This window comes from Aplysia californica, unplaced genomic scaffold (assembly GCF_000002075.1).
Source record: "Aplysia californica isolate F4 #8 unplaced genomic scaffold, AplCal3.0 scaffold00435, whole genome shotgun sequence".
Classification (NCBI taxonomy): Eukaryota; Metazoa; Mollusca; class Gastropoda; order Aplysiida; family Aplysiidae; genus Aplysia; species Aplysia californica.
In genome coordinates this window covers 195,474-216,479 of record NW_004797705.1, presented here as the reverse complement: position 1 = coordinate 216,479, position 21,006 = coordinate 195,474, and the positions used below count along the sequence as shown (strand labels likewise).

The window sequence follows — 21,006 nt, the reverse complement described above, 5'->3', positions numbered from 1 at the left end:
CTGCGTGAATGGGGATCCGACTCGGGACCCGAATGACACGTAAGAGGATGTGCGCTGCGCGTGCGCTGAGCCAGGAGCTACACTGACTCGGGACCAGAACGCAGGCGAGGTGCCGAAATAGGCTTATCGGGCTACATAAACCCGGCTCCCGCAGGATGAGGGTTAAGGCTGGAATATATAAAAATATGCAATCATCAAAAAGAAAGAAACTAAAGAAAGCTTATGTTATACTGGTTAACTGGCCTTACATGGAAGTTCTTGACTCGGTCAGTCTGGTAATACTGTTGTGTTTTTGCCTTCTCAATGGCCTCTTTTCGTTGTTGAGCTTGGTACTTGGCTTCTTCAAGGTCAATCTGTTTCCTTTCCTCTTCTTCCTTTTCTTCTCTGACTCTCCGGGCTTCCAGTTTCCTCTGCCTTTGGCCCTGAGATTTTCAGCATTTTGTAAAATTTACATCATTGTGGAATTTGATTGAAACTTAGTGCAGATCAACAAGTTTAGAAATTTATATTAATTCAATTTCCTCTACATCAATGCGTACAGATAAAGGTATGCACCTGTGATGTAATTCTAAATGACTAGGCTCTTATCATTGCATAATATTTTTCTTTTAAAAGTGGCCCCGCTTTTTTTAAAGATCTCAACTTCTTCGGTTTGACTGTTATTATTCATATCATCAAAGAAATTGAGAATGTTTAGAAGCAATCTCCAAAGTCTTAGAAAGTGGCATTTTTACTAAACTGAACTGGGATTAAGTTTACCTAAAAATTCTTTTGTCAAAATGGTATCTGGTATGTTAGAGCAGAATACAAATTTTTCCTCTGACCACATGCATGTGTATCTCTCAGTCTATTAATACAATGAATTTTTGGTTTCAGAACAATAATTTTTTCCAAATTTAATGGGGTCAACACATGTTAAGAAGATTTAATAAAGAAAATTTGAGCTACTAAAGCTTAATTGTATTTACCATTACAAATGAAACCATATATTCAAAAACAGAATTCATTGCAACTCAGAGTAATCATTTAAAGAAGAAATAATTTTAATTTACTTACTGCAATGGTGTTGCCCCAATTCTTGATAATCTCTTTAGATTTCCTTTTCTGTTCCTCTCTGTCTTCACGAATTTTGCGCACCATCTCATCTTGAATTTGTTTTCGATTTAGTTCCTGCTCAATCCTCTCCCAATCAGCCTTACTGAGCACAGTGACCTGGCGCAAATCTGTGCCATCTGGAAGCATCATTGTACCTCTCCCAACATTTTTAGGGCCTCCAGAGTCAACTGCAATTTGAAAAATATTGGTTCTAAGGGTCAAATTTATGATCAGCAGCCAGTAAAATAAGTAATTAAGCTACAAACTTCATTTTCTACATTTTTGTTGAAACATTCAACATGACAAAGTACACAGGCTAGCATTAGCATTTACTTAACAAATAGGCCTACACTGATTAGAGTGTTGTTTCAAAATCATCATCATCATCAAGTGCCTGATCTGCCATCATGAATCTCCATTTGTTCCTTTGATCAGATGCTTTCTAAAAAATGTATGATCCTGAACTTTCCCTGCCACCCATCTGCTAACACTTTGCCGTCACATCTCGAAGATCGGCAATGTTTACCACCCAGTTTTGGGGGATTTTTCTCAAAATGCCTTTGCCTTTGATGTCAGGGGTTCTTACTATTACGAGCCTTGTGATGGCAAAGTGTTAAGGGTCTCCAATTAAGTTGCTCTGGGTCTACATACCCTTGCTTTGTTTGCCATTAATTTTGTCAATGAAAATGTAGATGTTGAAGGCCTTTATAATATATGTCTATTCATGTGTCCCAGAAATGGCATTTGTCTTTTCCTGATCGTTTTATATGGGCTTCTTCAAATACTACCTCAATTGATTTAATTTCCTTCCAAGAAATAGCTGTTAAAAAAAATATATCAACATGCTTTAAAGAAGTCTGATTGCACGCATCCTTGCTTCATTATCCTCTGAAATTCATATAGTATTCTCCTTCAATACTTCCACAGCAGTGTTACACATACTGCTCCCTTTTAAAAGTTCGAATTTTAGGACTTGAATGGAGGTATATATTTGTGCAGTTGGCCCAGAAAATGAAGCAAGTTTTATACTTTCCAAAACAGAACGAGCTTCAGCAGGTGCTCAAAGGCTGGGCAATTCATAAAGATCTTGAGATGAATAATGAAACCAAAAAATAGAAGTCACTAACAAAATTACTTCAGATTTTGTCCACTCAGAGAAAAATAGAATGAAGAGGCCATATAATCAAAGTATGTATCAGACAAGATAAATATATATCTCAATGTCAATGTAAATCGATGGCGAGCTTTAAGACTCATTGATTAGATGCGCGGCATTTGGCAAAGGAAATTATTGGAGTTTAACTCCTAGGAATCTAACGTGGAACACCAGTAGTATAAAAGAATGTGATAGTAAATATAAATCTAAACCTAATGCAGACATTAGAAAGCAAAGGCAGCGATAAAGTAGGCCTATGAATGACATGTAATAATAAATAATATGATTGATATAAAGTAAAGGAAGCATTGGCATGATAATATATTGATGGATCTAGTGTTTCAAGTTGTACGGGCTGTCAAACCACCTATAATTTTTCTACAGTAGCATAAAAGGAATCAATTGAATGCCTGTTAGAAGTCGGGCCAAAGGACAGTGCCAGCAAATGAATTTTGTTTTGTTGTGGTGTGAAATAGAGTCGTATCAATCAACAAGCCATAATTGCTATCAGACCAGAGTACTAAATTACAGGACTCAACCGAAATATAGATAGAAATTTATTTATTTTAGCTGTCATCTTACCCCTCTGTTGCCCTTTGCGCCTTCCATGCATCACAGTGGCCATGATGAACTCAGAGGTTACAATATATTACAAAATTTTATCGTAGCAGAAGCAATGCTCAGTTCGCCATCATGAACCCCGAGGAAGCTGTTACCAGGCAAACAATCGAATGTAACCAATGACGTCGTTTCCTCCTTTGCCTTTATAAAATTCTGAATGTCAAATAAAAGCGAAACGAAAATGAAGTAAACATTGAGTTGTTTTTATTTTACCATTGCTGCCTCTGTGCCTGGCCGGCCTGGGGGAACAGTGTCCGTCAAGTGTAAACAAACTGTAATCAAACTGACAGTAGGTGAGTAGGGCCTAGGTCTACCACGTATTTCATCCAAAGAAAAACAACAAAAAGAATTAGATTCTAGACGAGATCTAATAAAAGAGAAGCCGACGGGGGATTGCGGCTGGTTCATAATCATGGTCTGAATTGATGAACAGTTGAGTAGAGGCAACGGCAAGTGCATCGGGATCGTGACAGTACTGACAGTGACAGTAACAGTAGATCCTAAGAGTTAAGTAATAGTCTTCACTCTAGATCTATACTAAGACTAGACTAGATATCTAGTAGAAGCAAAGAATAAGATTCCATCGAATCAGCTGAATGGTGAAAGAGAACCAGTCTCATATTGTCAGAAGAAGTGTTCCATTGGTGGCAAGCGGCAGGATTTCCATTTCCAAGTTGAAGTTAACTCATCATGCGCTACGTATTATTTTCGGCTTGTGGACGAATTTTTTTCGGGAGGGCGAATGAGATGATGACTAGCGAGCAGTTAAAAAGTCTTTGGGGCCACAAATTCAAATAATATCAACGTATTATATACCAATATTTTCAGTATGGTTTGTAGAATACATCTGTAATGTTTTTAGTTTATTTATGTATTTTTCAACTTTGGTTCCTGTAAGAGACGATTATGCAACACAATTTTGATTGGATGCGGATAAAATTTGAAAATAAAAAATTAATAATCTTTGGTGAAGAAACTCAATAAATATGTTTGCACCTAGATTCTAGATCTAGAGAAATCTAGTCAAATGATACATCAAAATAATCATAAATTAATAAGAATCTAGAACTGGAAAAAATTGAAAAATTTGCAGTTATTTACGTTCATTCTATAATATTTGTACATTTGGATCATAACATATTATATTGAGAAAAAAATTTATATTCTTGAAAAACGATCACAAACAGAGAAAACCCCACTCGTATCTTATATGGAATTATTTAGAATTACATTTGGAATAAACCTATACATGTCTTGAGTGGCACTTTTTGTGTAATTTCATCAAAAAGTAGTGATTTTGGGGAGAAATTTTTTTTTGACAATTTAGATCTAGACCTAGATCTAGATCTAGCACTCAAAAATATTGATTTCTCAATAACAGTGCATTGGCAATGTGAGTCCAATCGTATCAATATTATAAAAAAAGAGTCCTACATTTCTTTAGTGGGCAAAATAATGATAGATTTTGTTGTGTAAAATTACTAAGACTGGTGTCCGGGCTATTATAATTTTGGCATCGCGATAAAACAAAGTCGAACAAACTACGAAATCAGGTTTCAAAACTGAATCTAAATTTCCAATTTTCAGTGGAAGTGCTTGACCCGGAAGTCAACATTATATTTTGACCTTTATTTTCACATGGATTTGTGGATTGGAATAGAATCTAAGCTTAAATTGAAGATCGGTTGTTGAGCCGCCGGGGGCGGCTTAGTGTACTGACGGAACTTTAGCCGCGCTGCCCCCCATGGCTCGGCGTAGCGAATGAGTTAAAGTTTAAAGGCAAACGGAGTGAGGATTTTAAACTGGATATTATTCTCACCCCGGGTGAGAATAACAACAGCCTACTATTCTCACCCGTTTTTTTCGTTTCGGGCATCATAAGGCCCCTGTCACTGAGCACTCCTGGCGACAAAACTCGCCTCCTTCTCTCACTCCGCTGAGCGCGCAAGGCGAGTAAAATCACTAACGGGCGGGCCAGCTCTCAAGTGCGGGAGGCGACAGGTATTAGTTAGCTTGACCAAGAAAGATCAGAACATAAAAACTAAACCAGCATCTGGAACCCTTCCACAGGAGTAGTGTAGACAAGTCCTTGTGCTGAAAATAATAAGAATATAAATAAAAACAACTCACTTTGTATTGTTCTGGTGAAAGGAGGTAAATGCGAATGCCATGAAGCATGTCATCCTGGCAGATTGGAGTAAAGTACAGTCCGTGCCAGCTTTAAACACGGTGGCATAAAGCACGTTGACGTTTCAGACCCAAGCACACTAAATGGCTCTTACAGAATTTTTGCTACATGAAATAACACGCCTTTAAGTACGGTAACTTTGGCTTTGGGCACGCTTCATTTACAAAACAGTCAATTCTTTCATGATGACCCATCGAAGTTCGAACACAGTCTACACTGCAGCAAAGAGAAACACAAAGAACGCAAGTGATGGAGACACACACGCACTCACTTCCGGAGAGGAAGGCAGAGAGATGCACACAGCTGCCTACATGGACATAGGATCTTGCCCAGGGCAAAGTCACCCACTTACGAAAAAAATACAAAGAGAGTCGGGGAGAGGAGAAAGTGGGGCTGGCTGCGATTTCATATTTGCCCCTTTCCCATTCGACCACAAAACAAACAAGCAGACAAAAACTACCATGACGGGCAAAAAGGACAGCGCACACTTTTGCGCGACCACAACTTAATAAAATTACAAACAGAGGGAAATAACTCAGGAAATTTTCTACATGAAAATCTCTGGATTATGTCTACTTTGCACTAAGCACGCCTCAGAGTTAAGCATGCTTATGCTTTCTCCCTATGACCGTGCTTAACACTTTGCCATCACAAGGCTCATAAGTAAAAACCCTTGCCATCACTGGCATTTGGGGGAAATCCAAAGAAACTGGGCGGTAAACATCACCGATCAGCGTTTTATGACGCGAGAGGAAGTTTGGCCTGCTTGTTGATCGGCGAGATGTGACGGCAAAGTGTTAAAGCCAGCATGGACTGTACATGAAGTCCACTTAAACCAAAATCTGAGAGAACGTCAGATTTTCAGTAATTTTTAGGTTGTTGCACATATTGCGATGATTTTCGACAATGTATGGATGAGAGTGTCATGCTTGCGGCAAATTTCATGTATGAAAGTTTTTTTCATCTTCCCTTTCAGTAACTCTTGTCTTTGAGCTGCAGGCTGTGCTCAATATGTTTTCTTATCGATATTGTTGGCTTGCTTCTGCCAAACAATCACACAGAACACAGACGGAAAAGTAGAGAAGAGGAGAAGAGGAGTGAGTAAGAAAGCTCATCAATGCCAATGATGTCATGAAAAGCACTGTGCTCATGTTAAGGGCCTATATATATATATATATATATATATATATATTTATATATATATATATATATATATATATGTATATTTATATATGTAACCTGCTATTCCAGACAATAGTCTATGCATGACCAACCGAAGTTCTCCCAACATACCTCCATCTTTGCGTCACTTCAAAAAAAAAAAAAAAAAAAAAAAAAATTAGTATGTAGGCCTACTGATGTATGTGATACACGTAGGCAAACAGTACAGCACTCTGGCGATGCCTCTGGTCTGCATTCAATACAAATGCATTTTCATGTCTCTTTCTCCTGTTTTGCCATCTTGAAGTGTGTACTATGACTTTGTGATTTGCGTTTTCTGAGGGTTGAGACGACAAAACCATTGAAACTCTTTTCGGTTTAGAAAGGGGAGCATTTTAGCTAATTAATAGTTTTCTGACAAGGTCGCACTACATGGCATTGGACAGGACGGTGAGAGCCCAGCTGTTGCTGGATCAATAACAACAACAACTGTTCTGACAAGGTCAAACAGAAAAAAATTCGGGGATTTATTTTTTTTCGGTTTACTGCTCTTTTCAGATTAACCATATTCTGTTTAAGCGGACTCCATTTTAATTGTAGTCAAGCACAGATAACTTGAACACACTGAACTTGAATTCATGGATAGCTGGAACAATTTGCCATTCCCTGACTGAGCTACTATATTTTCTTTGTATCACTGATCAGCAGCACTATTTTCCTTAATGATCCATCCTTCTTCTATCCTTTTTGATAACAGGTACTTTTTATGATGGTAGAGAGGGCCATTGGTAGGTCCTACTTCTTTATTTTCCCTCTGTTGTTTCTGTCTGTCTTACTTTTCCCAGTACCAAATGACCATTATTGTGTCGGTGTGCTTCTCTTTACTCAAACAAACAAACACGATGGTAGCGATTTATTTTTCCGACAATTATACCATTCATTATCGCACTTTACTTGAATTGTGGATGTGTCGAACCCATTTGTCAACCTCGGACATGTTGGAGATATCTGTGCACGACTGGTTCCAAAATGCTAGAGAATAGGTTTATAAATTTATTTATAAAAATGATTGTGTCACCCATACCTCCGTCCTCAGAGTTTCAATGGTTCTGTTTGCCACATAAAAAATTAAGGCTCATTGCTGCTATTTTGGAAGCTTAGGTTTGTTGGAAAGCTAGACTTGCTGGAGTTTATTGTAAAGGAGCTGCTTGAGGGTGCTCTATGGTCTATATCTATCTTGTGATATTGTTTATTACATCTACATATATATATACATATATGAGTAGTGTTTGAAGTTTCAAAATTTGGAAATCTCATTCAGTCATAAAAGTTTTCTTTCAAATTTTTCCTTAGTTTTCTTGTCACTGACGTGAGCCCAAAAATATTGAATGTGTTCATTTAATAAAGATATATATATTTTTCTTATCTTTTGTCAGGATGGCCGAAGAAAATGAACGCAGTGTTGTAGCTCAGAAAGTGCTGATGGTATTTGACTTCGACCACACCCTTGTAGATGAAAACAGTGATTTATATGTAAGAAAATTGGCACCAAATGGGGAACTACCAGAAGAAATATCCAGTTTGTATCAAGATGATGGTTGGACGAATTATATGGGTGAAATTTTCAAGTAAGTGTTCCATGCTTTGCTCTTTCTATATTCTCAATCATTTCAGATCTTCAGATGATTTGAAAATGGGGGGAAAATTCCTTATGGGAACACCAAACAGTCTGTGTCATGTAATCATTAATTTAACGTACATCTGACTTCCAATTCTTTTTTCAAAGACAAAAATGCGACCTTTATTTATTTACTAAATGTTTTACATGTTACAGTTAAAAATAATGACCCATTATTGTCACAAATAGGAGCCATAATGAGTCGCACACAAAATATGATTCACAGTTTGAAAGCACCAACGTTGTGAGATTTTGACAGATCATGCTTGACTGTTTTAATTGCTAGTGTTTGAGGTTTGTCATTTGCTGTTGGATTTCTTTTATAGTTTGTTTAATATTTTGAAAAATCATTGCAACTTTAAAGCTTGTGTTTGAACACATTGTGTTTGGTGTAGCTGGCACACAGGGTGAATACTTTGAAGGCTTCTCCAAGTGCCTATGTGCACAAGTCAAGGCTGAACTAAATGTTGCTATATACATGGTTTTAAAAAATTAATACTGGAATAACGTGAGTAGTAAAGTTTTATAACTTAAAACATCTCCACACCAGAGAATTTCTTTGTGTTCTAGATATGTTGTGTTAAGCAAGGTTTGTATGAAAAGAACAAAAAAAGGAGATGCTACTCTTTTCTTTGCCCCCGCAGGTGGGGGGCCCCATAGTTTTACTATGGGGGAGTAAAGAATACACTTGCCGTGATACTGCGTGTCGTAAGAGGCGACTAAAGGTGCATAGGTCTGGTCTCCCGAAAAATGATAGTTTGCGGAGGTCCAACTACCTGACCCAGTAAAAAAGAAAAGTTATGGAGACACGAACAAACATGCCTTATAATTTTTCCATCTTGGGAGACGGAGGAGCTTCTGCATCAGCAGGAACAATGAAGGACAGCGGACATAGCCGAAAGGACTCTTCTGACCCAAAACCTTCTCTGTCGAACAAGTCTCTCCGGATTGCGTCGTGGAATGTTCACACTATGTATGAAGCAGGAAAGAGTTCTCAAGTGACACAAGAGATGAAAAGATACAGGCTGCACATACTAGGAGTCAGCGAAACCCACTGGATACAGTCTGGACAGAAGCAGCTCAGCTCGGGGGAACAAATATTATATTCTGGGAGGGAAGACAAGCACCATGCGGAGGGAGTTAGAATTATTTTGAGTAAGTATGGGCAGAAGTCACTTAGAGGATGGGAACCACACGGGGAGAGGATCATCATGGCTTCGTTCACTACCAGAAGTAAGAGCATCAACATGAACGTTGTACAGATCTACGCCCCAACAAACGATGCTTCGGATGATGACAAGGATGCTTTTTACTGCCGGCTCCAGGGGGTCATCGACAAACTGCCAAAGAAAGATGTCAACATCATAATTGGAGATGCTAATGCCAAGATTGGTCAGGACAACGTAGGTTACAAGGGAATCATGGGACAACATGGCCTGGGACAAATGAATGAGAACTGTGAGCGATTTGCAAACCTCTGTGCTTTCAACAGTCTTGTCATCGGAGGCTCTGTTTTTCCCCATAAGAGGATCCACAAGGCTACTTGGGTATCACTGGATGGAGGGACAGAGAATCAGATCGATAATTTTAGTATCTCTCGTAGGTTCAGGCGTTCACTGGAAGATGTCAAAGTACAGAGGGGCAGACGTTGGATCAGATCATCATCTGCTGTTAGCAAAACTCAAGCTTCGTCTGAAAAAGCATGGAACCAGAACACCAACCCTTGGCAGATCTTGGTGAGGAAGACAGGGAGGTGGATACACACTGGAACAAGGTCAAAGAAGTCTTTACATCAACCTGTCAAGAAGTACTTGGTGTGAAGAAATGGGAGCACAAGAAATGGATTAGCCAACACTCATTGGATTTAATTAGGATAAGAAGACAGCTGAAGGCAGAAGCGAATGCAAGTAGAACAAGAGGATCAAGAGCAGATGCATATGAGAAGTACAGGACAACAGCTAAAGATGTCAAGAAATCACTAAGAAAAGACAAGGAAGAATTCATGAATAGGCTGGCGGAGAAGGCAGAGGAAGCAGCGGTAGGAGGGCACATGCGAATCCTTTACCAGACCACGAGGACACTTCCTGGAAAATACGGGAAACCTGAAGTACCAGTAAAGGATCAAGAGGGGAAAACAATTCTTGGAAAGGAAGCCCAGTCCAAACGATGGGTAGAGCATTTCAACAGTCTCCTGAACAGACCACCACCGAGTAACCCACCAAACATCCTGCCAGCAAAAAATGAGTTACCAATCTGCTGTGATGCTCCTTCAAAACAAGAGATTCTGGATGCCATTAAGAAGCTGAACAAAGTAAAGCAGCCGGTCCTGACCAGATTCCACCTGAAGCCCTAAAAGCAGATGCCAATGTGACGTCAGTCATCCTCCTCCAACTGTTTACCAGGATCTGGAATGAGAACAAGTTCCCAAAAGATTGGAAAGAAGTACACCTTGTGAAGCTTCCAAAAAGGGGGATCTCAGCAACTACAGCAACTACAGAGGGGTCACTCTTCTCTCAATACCAGGTAAGGTCTTCAACAGAATCATTCTGGAGAGAATCAAGACAGCAACGGATCCAAGACTACGGGATGAACAGGCTGGTTTCCGGAAAAATCGCTCAACCACTGACCAGATTGCCACGCTGGGGATTATTGTGGAACAGTCCCTGGAGTGGAACTCCCAGCTGATCGTTAACTTCCTTGACTATGAGAAGGCTTTTGACAGTATAGACCGAGCAACCCTATGGAAGATACTGAGACACCACGGAATCCCACAGAAGTTGGTGACTCTCATCGAGAGCTTGTACAAAGAGACCAGTTGCAGGGTTGTACATGATGGCCAGCTCACTGACAACTTTGACATCAAGACTGGTGTGAGACAGGGATGTTTATTATCACCGTTCCTCTTCATATTGGCAGTCAACTGGCTGATGAAGGAAATCACCAGAGGACACAGAAACGGTGTACAGTGGACCCCATGGACATATTTGGACGATCTGGACTTTGCAGATGACTTGGCGCTTCTGGCACACATCAGGAACAGATGCAAGCAAAGACAACAATTTTTAACAGCCTATCAGAGTCTGTTGGATTGAGGATCCACCCCGGAAAGTCGAAAGTCCTAAGGATAGATGCACCGCGAAAGGAGCAGGTCACAGTACAAGGAAATGCAATAGAAGACGTCGAATCCTTCTGCTATCTTGGGAGTATAATTGACAGACAGGGAGGTACAGGCGCTGAAATAAAGTCCCGCTTTGGAAAGGCACAGGCTGCATTTATTTCTTTGAGCAGGATTTGGAGGACCAGGGATATCTCATTACATACAAAGCTTAGAATTTTCAAGTCAAATGTGAAGTCAGTCTAGTTGTATGGATGTGAGACGTGGAACGCATCCCATAGGTGCATAAAGAGGATCCAGGTTTTCTTGAACAAGTGTCTGAGGAGGCTGCTGGGGATCAAATGGACAGACAGGATCACCAACGAGGAAGTATTAAGAAGAACCAGACAGAGCCCGGTCAGAGATGAGGTGGGAAGAAGACGTTGGCAATGGATTGGACACACTCTCAGGAAGTCAAGCAGCTACATAACAAGAAAAGTGTTAGATTGGAACCCATAGGGTAAAAGATCAAGGAGAAGACCTCGTGGAACCTGGAGAAGAGTCACAGAAATGGATGTACAGAAAAGTGGGAAGACGTGGAGTGACATCAAGCGACTAGCCCAGGATAGGGAAAGGTGGAGAGTGTTCGTGGCCTATATCCTGACCCAGGGTGAGAAAGGCAATGATGATGATGATGACTCTTTTCTTACTTTTCTGATCAGATGCTAGACCTATTTTTAGTATTTAATTACACATGCAGAGCTGCCAACCTTTTGCAGTTAAAAAAAAGGAAAATTTTGTCAACCTCAGATGGATGCCTTGACTGCACAGATTGAGTTTCAAGGGAGGTTGCAGCTGTTTGCTTGGTGGTATTCTGTGCTACCACTCAGTTTAAAAACAAATACAAATTATGAAACACTGAATTTATTATAAGTCATAGCTGCAATAAAGATAAATTGATAATCTAAAAAGAGAGGTTCTGATTAGATAAGGGATGGCAGCTTCCCGATGTCTCGTCTCCTGGTCCCGCAAAACAAAACCATTCTCTCACCACCTTCTGAATAAGTATAGGGTACAAGAAATTTGATGAGACGTTTTACCGTATTGAATGCATGTTGGGTGACATGTACATTTATTGACAAGGATAGTCTATTGTGAGCAAAAAAGGAAGGGGGATAGTTAGGTGGGAGGAACGATGAAACAACCCAAAATTCCATTGTGTTTATCAGATTTGTTAGAAATTTTGATCGTGTTAAGAATCTGCAATGCATAAAACAAAGAGGGGGAAAAGTGGGGATTTGAAATCCTTTTGTGTTAACAGGAATTTTGTTTTAAACAGGTTCATATTAAACAAAGTCAACTGTAATTGTCAATTGTAACCCGCAAAGCTGTTGGGAAAGGACATGAAAGGTCACAAAAATGTTTCCGTAAAATAGTTTTGATATGTTCATTGTGGCTAAATATAGGTCTATTTAAAGTTTTTGCAAATCCCTTATCCAGTGTGTGTTATGTTGGTAAAACACTAGATTCTAGATCTAAATCATCTTTGCAATCCTCAGATATCTTCACAGAAATGGGAGTACTCCAGAAAACATTCTGAACTGCATGTCTGAAATTAGCTTGACAGAGGGCATTCAAGAACTCTTACACTTCACACGGAAAAGCACATCGTTCGAACACATTATTATCTCTGACTCCAACTCTGTATTCATTGACCATATTCTCAAAAAGAATCAGTTGTCTTCATTGTTCCGGACATTTACAAACCCTGCTAGATTTGAGGACAATGGCTGCTTGATCATAGAACAGTACCACACCCAAGACTGGTGTCCCCTCAGTACTGTCAATTTGTGTAAAGGGCATATACTGAATGAGTTCATCTCTGAAAGACAGCAGCATGGTGTCACATATCATCACGTCATTTATGTTGGCGATGGATTTAATGATTTATGTCCAGGTCTGGCCCTAAGGCCACAGGACTTCTTAATGCCACGAGTTGGCTTCAAGCTTCACAAAGTGATAGAGAAAATGGCAGAGAAGAATAAGCCAGTGCCAAGGTCAAAGCTTGAGGCCTCTGTTGTGCCATGGAGCAGTGGACTGGATATTTTACAGCACTTGAGAAATCTTCCGTTTGTAAAAACTGGCCAAAGTTCCTAACAGTTGTAACCTTGCCAGCAGTGTGAAATTAAGTATTTTTTGCCTTCTTTAACGAGAAAACACCTCCTGGACTTCCATTGTTGTTCGATGCATTCTTTAGCTGATCTGAAAATGGCAGTAGTGCTTGTCCTGTTATTGGTTTGATGTGGTGTGCTCAAGGATTTTTTTCCCAGTGGATAGGAGGTCCCTAGTACCTCACAAATGATTGAGTGGTACAGAGCTGATGAAATATTTTCAAAATACTATTTTGAGACAGCTTGACTCTGCGTTGCTCCTGTGAGACTGAATTCACACCCAGATAAAATGCACCGTCGATGTTGGTACAGTCAAAGCTTACCTCCATTGTAAATGTAATGTTAACTCTTCCTTCCACTTGTTTTTTCTGTACAGAACAAGCACTTTAAAAAAAAGTGAAGAAAAAAATATGGCAAAGCTATCAAAATTTACTCTTTAGTTCCAATTCTACCAGGTTCACTGTCTTTGTCACACTATTTTTTGGCCAGGCAGTAATCATGCTGTTGCAGTTTTCACTTGCCACTGCTCATGTTGTCTTTTGTCAGAAGTTGATGTTTACTGTATTATCCAAAGAGGCTCTTCTCTTTAAAAAAAAATTAATGTGAAAGATTGTCTGTCCCAAAGATTGTGTGTCCTGATTATGAAGAGGAAATGAATGCACAACCTCTATATATTCAGAATCACATCCACTTTGCCACATGTGGATCTCGGGTATCGGCATAAATTAAATTTATTTTCACTTGGTCCTACAGAATTTCTAAATAGATGAAATCCATCTCTATTGATTTGCTATGCATTCTGCATGGAAATTGTGAGAGAGAGCATGAACATTTAGTTGTCTGTAAATTTAAAATGAACTTATTTAGAAAATAATTTGCTTTTTATTTGTGACAGTGAAGGTTAATCCATTGTGGTATAAATTCTGGAGAGAAACTACAGAGTGTAATTTTTTAATAGTAATTATGTGTTTGCTGTTTAAGTGCTCTGTTTCTCATATTCATATATATGGAAATGTATTTCAGGGAAATACTATATAATACAAAATGGCCATCTCAGAGTTTATTGTTTGTATATATATTTACTCAGACTACACAGTGACGCAACATTTCTAAGACATTTGGATGACTTCATATTTCCAATTTTACTGATTCCACACATGGGTAATATGATCTACTGACGAGCAGAGCAGCCTTTTCTTACACTTACGTAATGATGCTCTGAAAGTTTTTGGCTGGAATTTCACTTCCTATTTTAGCAGGACTTGTTCGTTATCCAAGTTTACTAGAGAAGAATTTGCTTTGCTTGAAATGAACACTCTTTGTGCAATATGTATGCTGTGTGATTACTGGACAATAATGAATATTAAATGGAAGTGTATGTGTGTAAATTTGTGACTTTGTAAATAAAATGTATTCAGACAATTATAAAAATCGTGTCTGGCTCATTTGAAAGAAAAGAATATTAATCCAGGTTTTTAAAAATTTGCCAAATGTTGTACTGTTTAGAACTCGACGAACAATATTTTAGATCATTACTCAGACATGCATATAAACATGAACTACAGGTAGCTTTATATTATGATGCCAGTTTCAGTTATGGTAATTTGCGTCCTTAAGAGTCTCTGTTTAGGTGGTGAAATGGTTTAAGTTTAATGTCCCTATCAGCACTATTAGGTTTTTTAACTTTTAAGAGGATATTTGTTTAGGATAGAAAAGGAAACAAAATTCAAGGGTTTCTGTTGTATGCCAATTTTACAAGAAACTTTGTACAGTGATTCTGTTAAGTACAATGTAGTATGACTGTAACTGAAACAGATGACTTGTTCTCAGGCTTTGGGTGAGATGTCTATTCTTTTTAAGTTATTCCTAAATTTTAGTTTGTATCATGGAAGGATTTCTCACTCAGCTATATAATTGAGTGAGTTCAATTTTGCAAACTTTTATTTATTGGTTTGGAAAAAGATAAGGAGTTGCTTGATTTCCAGTTGTCTAGACGAAAATTATGATGACGAGGGGTCTGAATGAGAATTCTGTTGTGATTTATTTGTGGCCAACTTTGTGCTTGATAATGGTTTTAATTGAGGATTTTGTGGCAAGTATACTCCAAATGGTGGGCACAGGTTTAAGTGACTGATCTTTAGGGAGATTACTGAAAAAACATGTCAGCGCTGTGAGTTTTTATTTTTCTAAATTGTCTGCCACGTCTGTTTTTTCTTTTAGCCTATGATTAGATCTATATTAGAATCCCTTTAATTTAGATATTAAATAAATGAAAAAAATGTCAACTTTGTCCAGAGCTCCCGTTCTGGCCCATTGTAATTGTACTATACTATGTACACTTTGAACTTTGAATCCCAGAATTCATACTGTAAGTTCTTTTTCTTTGTAAGGTCGCGACCTCAGTGCTTTCTTGTCATATCCCAATTTTTGATTACAGTGAAAACAGTTTATAAGAAAGAGTGAACTTTAGAAAAATTTACATTTTCACTGTTGAAAAATGGAGATACGACAAGAAAGCTCTGAGGTTGAGAGGTGTGGTTTAAAATACCTATGTGTATCATGTATTGTTTTAAACTGCTGGTTTTTTTCTGGAATTATGCCAAGATTAAGAGGTGGCGTTGGTTGCCTTGTAGCGAAGCTAGCGGACCCATAATCGTGAGATTGCCGGTTCAAGGGTTTGAGCCTCAGCTTGGTCTGATGTTATGTTCTTGGGAAAGGTACCTACCATGAATTTTCCATTTGGCTCTATCCTTTCAGAATTTATGTTAAACTCGAAGGTCCTGCCTCTTAAATAACCTAATAGTGTTGATAAGGGCTTTGAACGTATACAGTTTCACCATTTCTCCAAGATTAAGTTAACATTCTGCCTATTTCCTACTGTTGCTCAAATGGGCAAACTGTCGAATTATATGTTTTGTCCATAAATGAAACTCTCACAGCAAACTTCAATGCCAAAAATTGCCTGAAAATTTTATTTTTTGACAATTCCAAAACTGTGAACAATGAGAATAGCCTATAATTTCAATGTGGTGCATCCCTCCTCTCTTGTCAAGTTGTTTGTTATTCTGCTTGGGCTAAAAAAATAAAATAAACAAAACCCAGTACAAGAGCTCACACTCTCTGGCAAAGAGCAAAATGACCCCAGCAGACCCTAGAACACTTGGAAAAGGAAGCACATTCATACAGTGCAAGCTCAATCAGCCAATTACATGCTCAAATACCAACAGACTGACCAGATCTTTCACTGTCTATAGCCAGTCTGGTATCCATTCCCACTTGGGTAAAGTGAGGAAAATTGGAGTGAAATGACTTTCTCAAAGACATGACAGGTCAATGATGGGTTCAAACCCATAAACTTTTGGTTGTCAGCCCAACAACCTAACCATTACAACACAGAGACCATATTCTCCCGCTATGTAATGAGATATTGTGCTTTATCCAGGAACTTTGATTATACAGTCTACACTAGTGTGTACTGTGTACTTCTGGCGGCCAGTTCATTGGCGGTACAGTGGGGTAGATTTACAGAGTAGCCTTATAAGGACTCTACAACTGAGACAGTAGGGGGACGGTGGTGTAAAGGCGCAAATACTATGTTTAGGGGACCCTTTTTGTATATTGGCAAAATCTGGCAGTAACTTGTAAGCGGGGCTGGCGGTACAACGGGGAGGCGGCACAACAAGATTTGACAGCTCAGTACCAAACTCTGACTTATGTAGAACAGTTTCAGAAGACTTAAAATTCAGAATAACCCACACTATTTAAAATTTTAAAAGACAATGGCAAACATTCTTTAAATATAAGCCTGTCTTCTTGTAAATTCAAATCACATGACAATAAAATTTTAAAGAGAGACATCATAAAATGATAAAGGTAAAAGTCAGCTTTAGAGATACAGAGAAAAAACTCGTAAACATTAATTCTGAAGGAATGTTACAATTGTTACAAGTTCCCTGTCACGAATACTTCAATGATATGTAGCATTTCAATACAAAACTTATTTACATCACATGCAAAATGTTAGAAAAAGTACAAGTAAGAAGTCAAAAAGACACTTTATAACCCTGTCTCCCCTCTTGTGTGTTGATGTTGAATATTGCATCTTATTATTAGACACGGTAATCACAGTGTATAAGTATAGTATGTCTGTGAACCATTGCAAATTTAAAAGTGGACCCCTGTACGAACTCTGGTTTTTGTTTGTTTTTAATGTAGGTGTTTTTATGCTGTTACCGTTAACAACACAATTTAGATCATTTAAGAGGTGGGCGTTGACCCTGTTTATCAGAGCCCACTTGGACTGAGAGGGATACAACATCTTAGCAGAAAGACAGATACTCTATAAAAATTCTCCCCACTAGGGTCTCTTGCATGCACCAGATGTGGCAGTTCAGACTCTGTGCTGAAAGAAAATATTATTCTACTTCTACAGAAAGGTGAGAAAAATGATTTGCAAATATTTGACTTTGACTTTGAGCTCAAACTTCTGAAAGTGAAAGGGAACTTACTCCGCTACTGCTGCACAAAGCTGTATATATATACAATGAAAGAAAAAGCACCATCTTTCAACAGATATTTTCATTACTTCTTGGTTCCTAGCACCAAAAAAATGCTCAGAAGGACCATAGATGTTGTAGTTGTTTAAAATATGAAGCAAAAATTCTCAAGGAAAGTTTATACAGCTCATCGTTGTACATAATCTCACATAACTCACAAGTTTTCTGAAGTGACCAGCACAGTTATAATGGTAATAAGTAATCCCAAAAATGTTATATGATGATGAGTCATTCACAATTACCAGCCTAAAGAGGTAAAATGACTCGAAAGTAAAAATACAATACACAGACCACATTTTGGCAATTGGAAAAGCAAATAAAATTTGTAATTTTTCAGTAAGCAACATTGCCGAAAACATTTTCATAATTCATAAAATCCAGTTCTTTTCTTAAAAAGCAGTTCAGTAGGCCTACATGTGCTCTATATCAATAACATACAATTACATTTTATAGTTCTTTACACATCTGTAAAAAGCAAAAGGTGAAATTCATTTAAAAGCAAACAACTTGAAAACATCAAAAGGATAGAAAAAAAAATACTGGCGCCTCTCTCATTGACTTATAATATACTTATACTAGAGAATGGAAGAAATATCTCTGCAAAAGCAGAAAGAGGAGACAGATCTGTCAGAATTGTAAAAACATCTTAATGTAAGTTAAAAACAAAACAAAAATACTACTAGATCTAATACTAATACTTCAAATGATCAATATATCACAAATACCAGTAACCTAAAAGACACAAATGAAAAAGGACTTCAGTCACTGTCATAGCAAAAATTTACATCTATCTATAACAATTCACTGTAAAAAATAGCATACCTGTGGTCAGTCAGGCTGAAGCTTTTCCATTACCAAGGTATATACATTTGTACTACAGTATTTGGGCTATCTAAAGTAAATTAAGAACAGTGCGACATACTGTTGGTGTCACAAGCAATTCACTCCACTTTAGTCTGTTTGTATACTTTTTATTATTTTTACAGACCAAAAACTAGTTTTTGTTGTGATGTTACCATCAGGAATCATGAAAAGCAAGAAAATTGTAAGCTTTGACCATAACATTAAACTGCTTTTTGGTATTGCTGAAAGTTGATCTTTGATAGAGTTTTGGCAGGGTGCCAAAAAATTTTTAATTCTCAAAATTTGGACTCAACCCAATTCACCCTGCTTTGCCGCAGCAGTGCACTAGTGTCCACCTGGCTTGCCGCGAGCCGGAGGGAAAAATCGGTCTGAACTCGACACACTAATTTTAGACACGCATTGTGCCCAAACTATTTAAGGGATATGAAATTTCGCTTAGATTTTACTTAAAATGTTCTTTCAATATTATTAGAGAGGAAGATGAAGGAAAGTGCAGAGAAAACATATATTCTTCATCTGATTGAGACTTATCTGCACTTGATTTACCCATAGTAAATTTATAGTAAATCTATGGTCTAGATCTAGTTTTTCTTCGAAGTTTTCAAGGCACTAAAATCAATCCGATTGCCTTGTTTTTCTAGATTTACTCTACTTTCACTTTCTTTGCCGCTTAAGCCTAAAACAAAACTAAAAACATCGTTCATGTATTTTAACAAACACAAAAATAGCCGTGACACAGTTGTTTTTTGTGGCTGTCTGAACATGACCTCTCCACAAAATCACCATCCCTGATATTTCGTAAGTTCCGCTCAAGGCATGGGAAGAATGCTAAAGGGCCATGAAGACCTTCTTTGATGTTATGGGTAAAAAAAGTTCCGCCAGTTTGGGTGTATAAAAAATCAAAACAAAAAATCTCCAGAAAAAGCGACCGCTTCAGGTTGAACGCGCACCATTCAAACCCCTCTAAACATCGTCAGGGTGCAGAACTCAGTCGCTGAATCTAATGAGACATCTGTCCGCAGACGATGCCTGCAACTAGGACTTTCATACATATCGACAGTCCGTATTCTAAAAGTAGATCTTAACTTACGCCCATACCATATATTCATGTTAGGCAAATGCTTCGCGAGACTGACCGAGGACAGAAGATGGCAATGTGTCCGTGGTTCCTCGACCGCCTTGGAGAAGGCGAGAGTTTCTTAGATGACATCTAGTTCAGTGACGAAGCGCATTTTCAACTTTCAGGATATGTAAACTCCAAAGATGCTCTCTATTGGCAATTGGGCATTCCACCCACCTCCCTACCCTCTCCAGAAGCCACTCCATACGGATACAGTGCGGCTGGCTTTCAGCACTCATGGTTTGGAGGGTCCTTTTTTTTTTGAAGACGCGGACTGACATGTTGCAACTGTGAACACAGACCGATATATATATCGAGGTGCTGATGAAATTCTGGACGGATCTGGGGAGACACCGGCACTTGGATCGCCAAGACCAGTGGTTCATGCAAGATGGGGTCAATCCACATGTTTCTGTCAGATCAATGACATGGCTAGCTGACCACTTTGGAGATCATGTGATCAGTCGCAGAAGTGAACACATTTGAGCTCCGCATTCTCCTGAACTGACTTTCTCTTGTGGAGCTATCTGAAGGACAAGATATTTCAAAACCAGTTTGAAAACATTGAAATTATGAAACAAGCAATCGGTGATGAAGTGAGAAACAGTCTGCGGGAACTGTGTTTGACGGTCATCGAGCATTTCAAACGACGCGTTAAAAGATGTTTGGAGTCCAAAGGAGGACATGTGGAGCAATTGTTTTAGAAATTCCAGAACAAAAATGTTAGTTCTTTAACTCCCTAAGAGAAATTAAATATTGTTTAATGTCACAAGGTTGGAACAATTAAATGTTATAGAGAAAAAGAAGACGAAAATCAAATAAATTGTCTCATGACTTTCCTTGCAAGAGTGCCTTTTTTAAAATTATTAAATTGGCGCATTTTACATTTATGGGTGTTTTTTTTTCTTTATGCTTTTTCCGTTCCCAAAATAAGTTTCTTCTGTATGAATTTTATGTCAAACAAATTCCTTTTGAATGAAGTTTATCTGTTCCAAGTTTCATCTTTCTAGAACAACATTTGCGTGAGATATTTAGAAAAAAAGTTGTAAATTTTTTTTGGGATCACCCTGTACATTATTATATTTATATCTTGAAAACATAAAGTGGCAATAGAATAAAGCAAAATGTGAAATTTGAAAACCATACAAGAATTGCTGAACAACTAATAGATGCCAAAAAAATAAGAAGGATCCACCGCACATGGGAAAGAGTAACTCAATGAACATTCAGATACAGAAACAGAAATGGAATTCAACCTCATTTATGGTGTAGATTAGAACAGAGTGCACAAACAAAAAGGGT

At 38.3% G+C, this 21,006-nt stretch overlaps 2 protein-coding genes across 4 annotated transcripts in view; one reads left to right on the top strand and one right to left on the bottom strand.

Moving 5' to 3' along the window:
• Positions 1 to 21,006, bottom strand: part of LOC101860037 (coiled-coil domain-containing protein 173) — a 32,235-nt gene that overhangs the window by 10,089 nt on the left and 1,140 nt on the right. The window contains exons 1-3 of one of the 2 annotated variants that reach the window (XM_005104768.3): positions 2,834 to 2,982; positions 1,057 to 1,283; positions 249 to 422 (exon numbers count right to left, since the gene is read on the bottom strand). In XM_005104768.3, coding sequence (XP_005104825.1) covers positions 249 to 422; positions 1,057 to 1,283; positions 2,834 to 2,876 — 444 coding nt within the window. In that variant the 5' untranslated portion in view covers positions 2,877 to 2,982. Of the gene's footprint in view, positions 1 to 248; positions 423 to 1,056; positions 1,284 to 2,833; positions 2,983 to 21,006 lie in introns of those variants that run through there. The other variant, XM_035971426.1, reaches the window with a different exon arrangement.
• LOC101859658 (pyridoxal phosphate phosphatase PHOSPHO2) lies at positions 3,116 to 14,595 on the top strand. 2 transcript variants are annotated; one of them, XM_005104766.2, is made up of 3 exons: positions 3,116 to 3,165; positions 7,658 to 7,849; positions 12,553 to 14,595. In XM_005104766.2, exons 2-3 carry the CDS (start codon positions 7,659 to 7,661, stop codon positions 13,148 to 13,150), a joined length of 789 nt encoding a protein of 262 aa, XP_005104823.1. In that variant the 5' UTR covers positions 3,116 to 3,165; position 7,658; the 3' UTR covers positions 13,151 to 14,595. The 2 variants fall into 2 exon arrangements, with proteins under 2 accessions (XP_005104823.1, XP_005104824.1); XM_005104767.3 differs by lacking the exon at positions 3,116 to 3,165 and adding an exon at positions 3,207 to 3,378.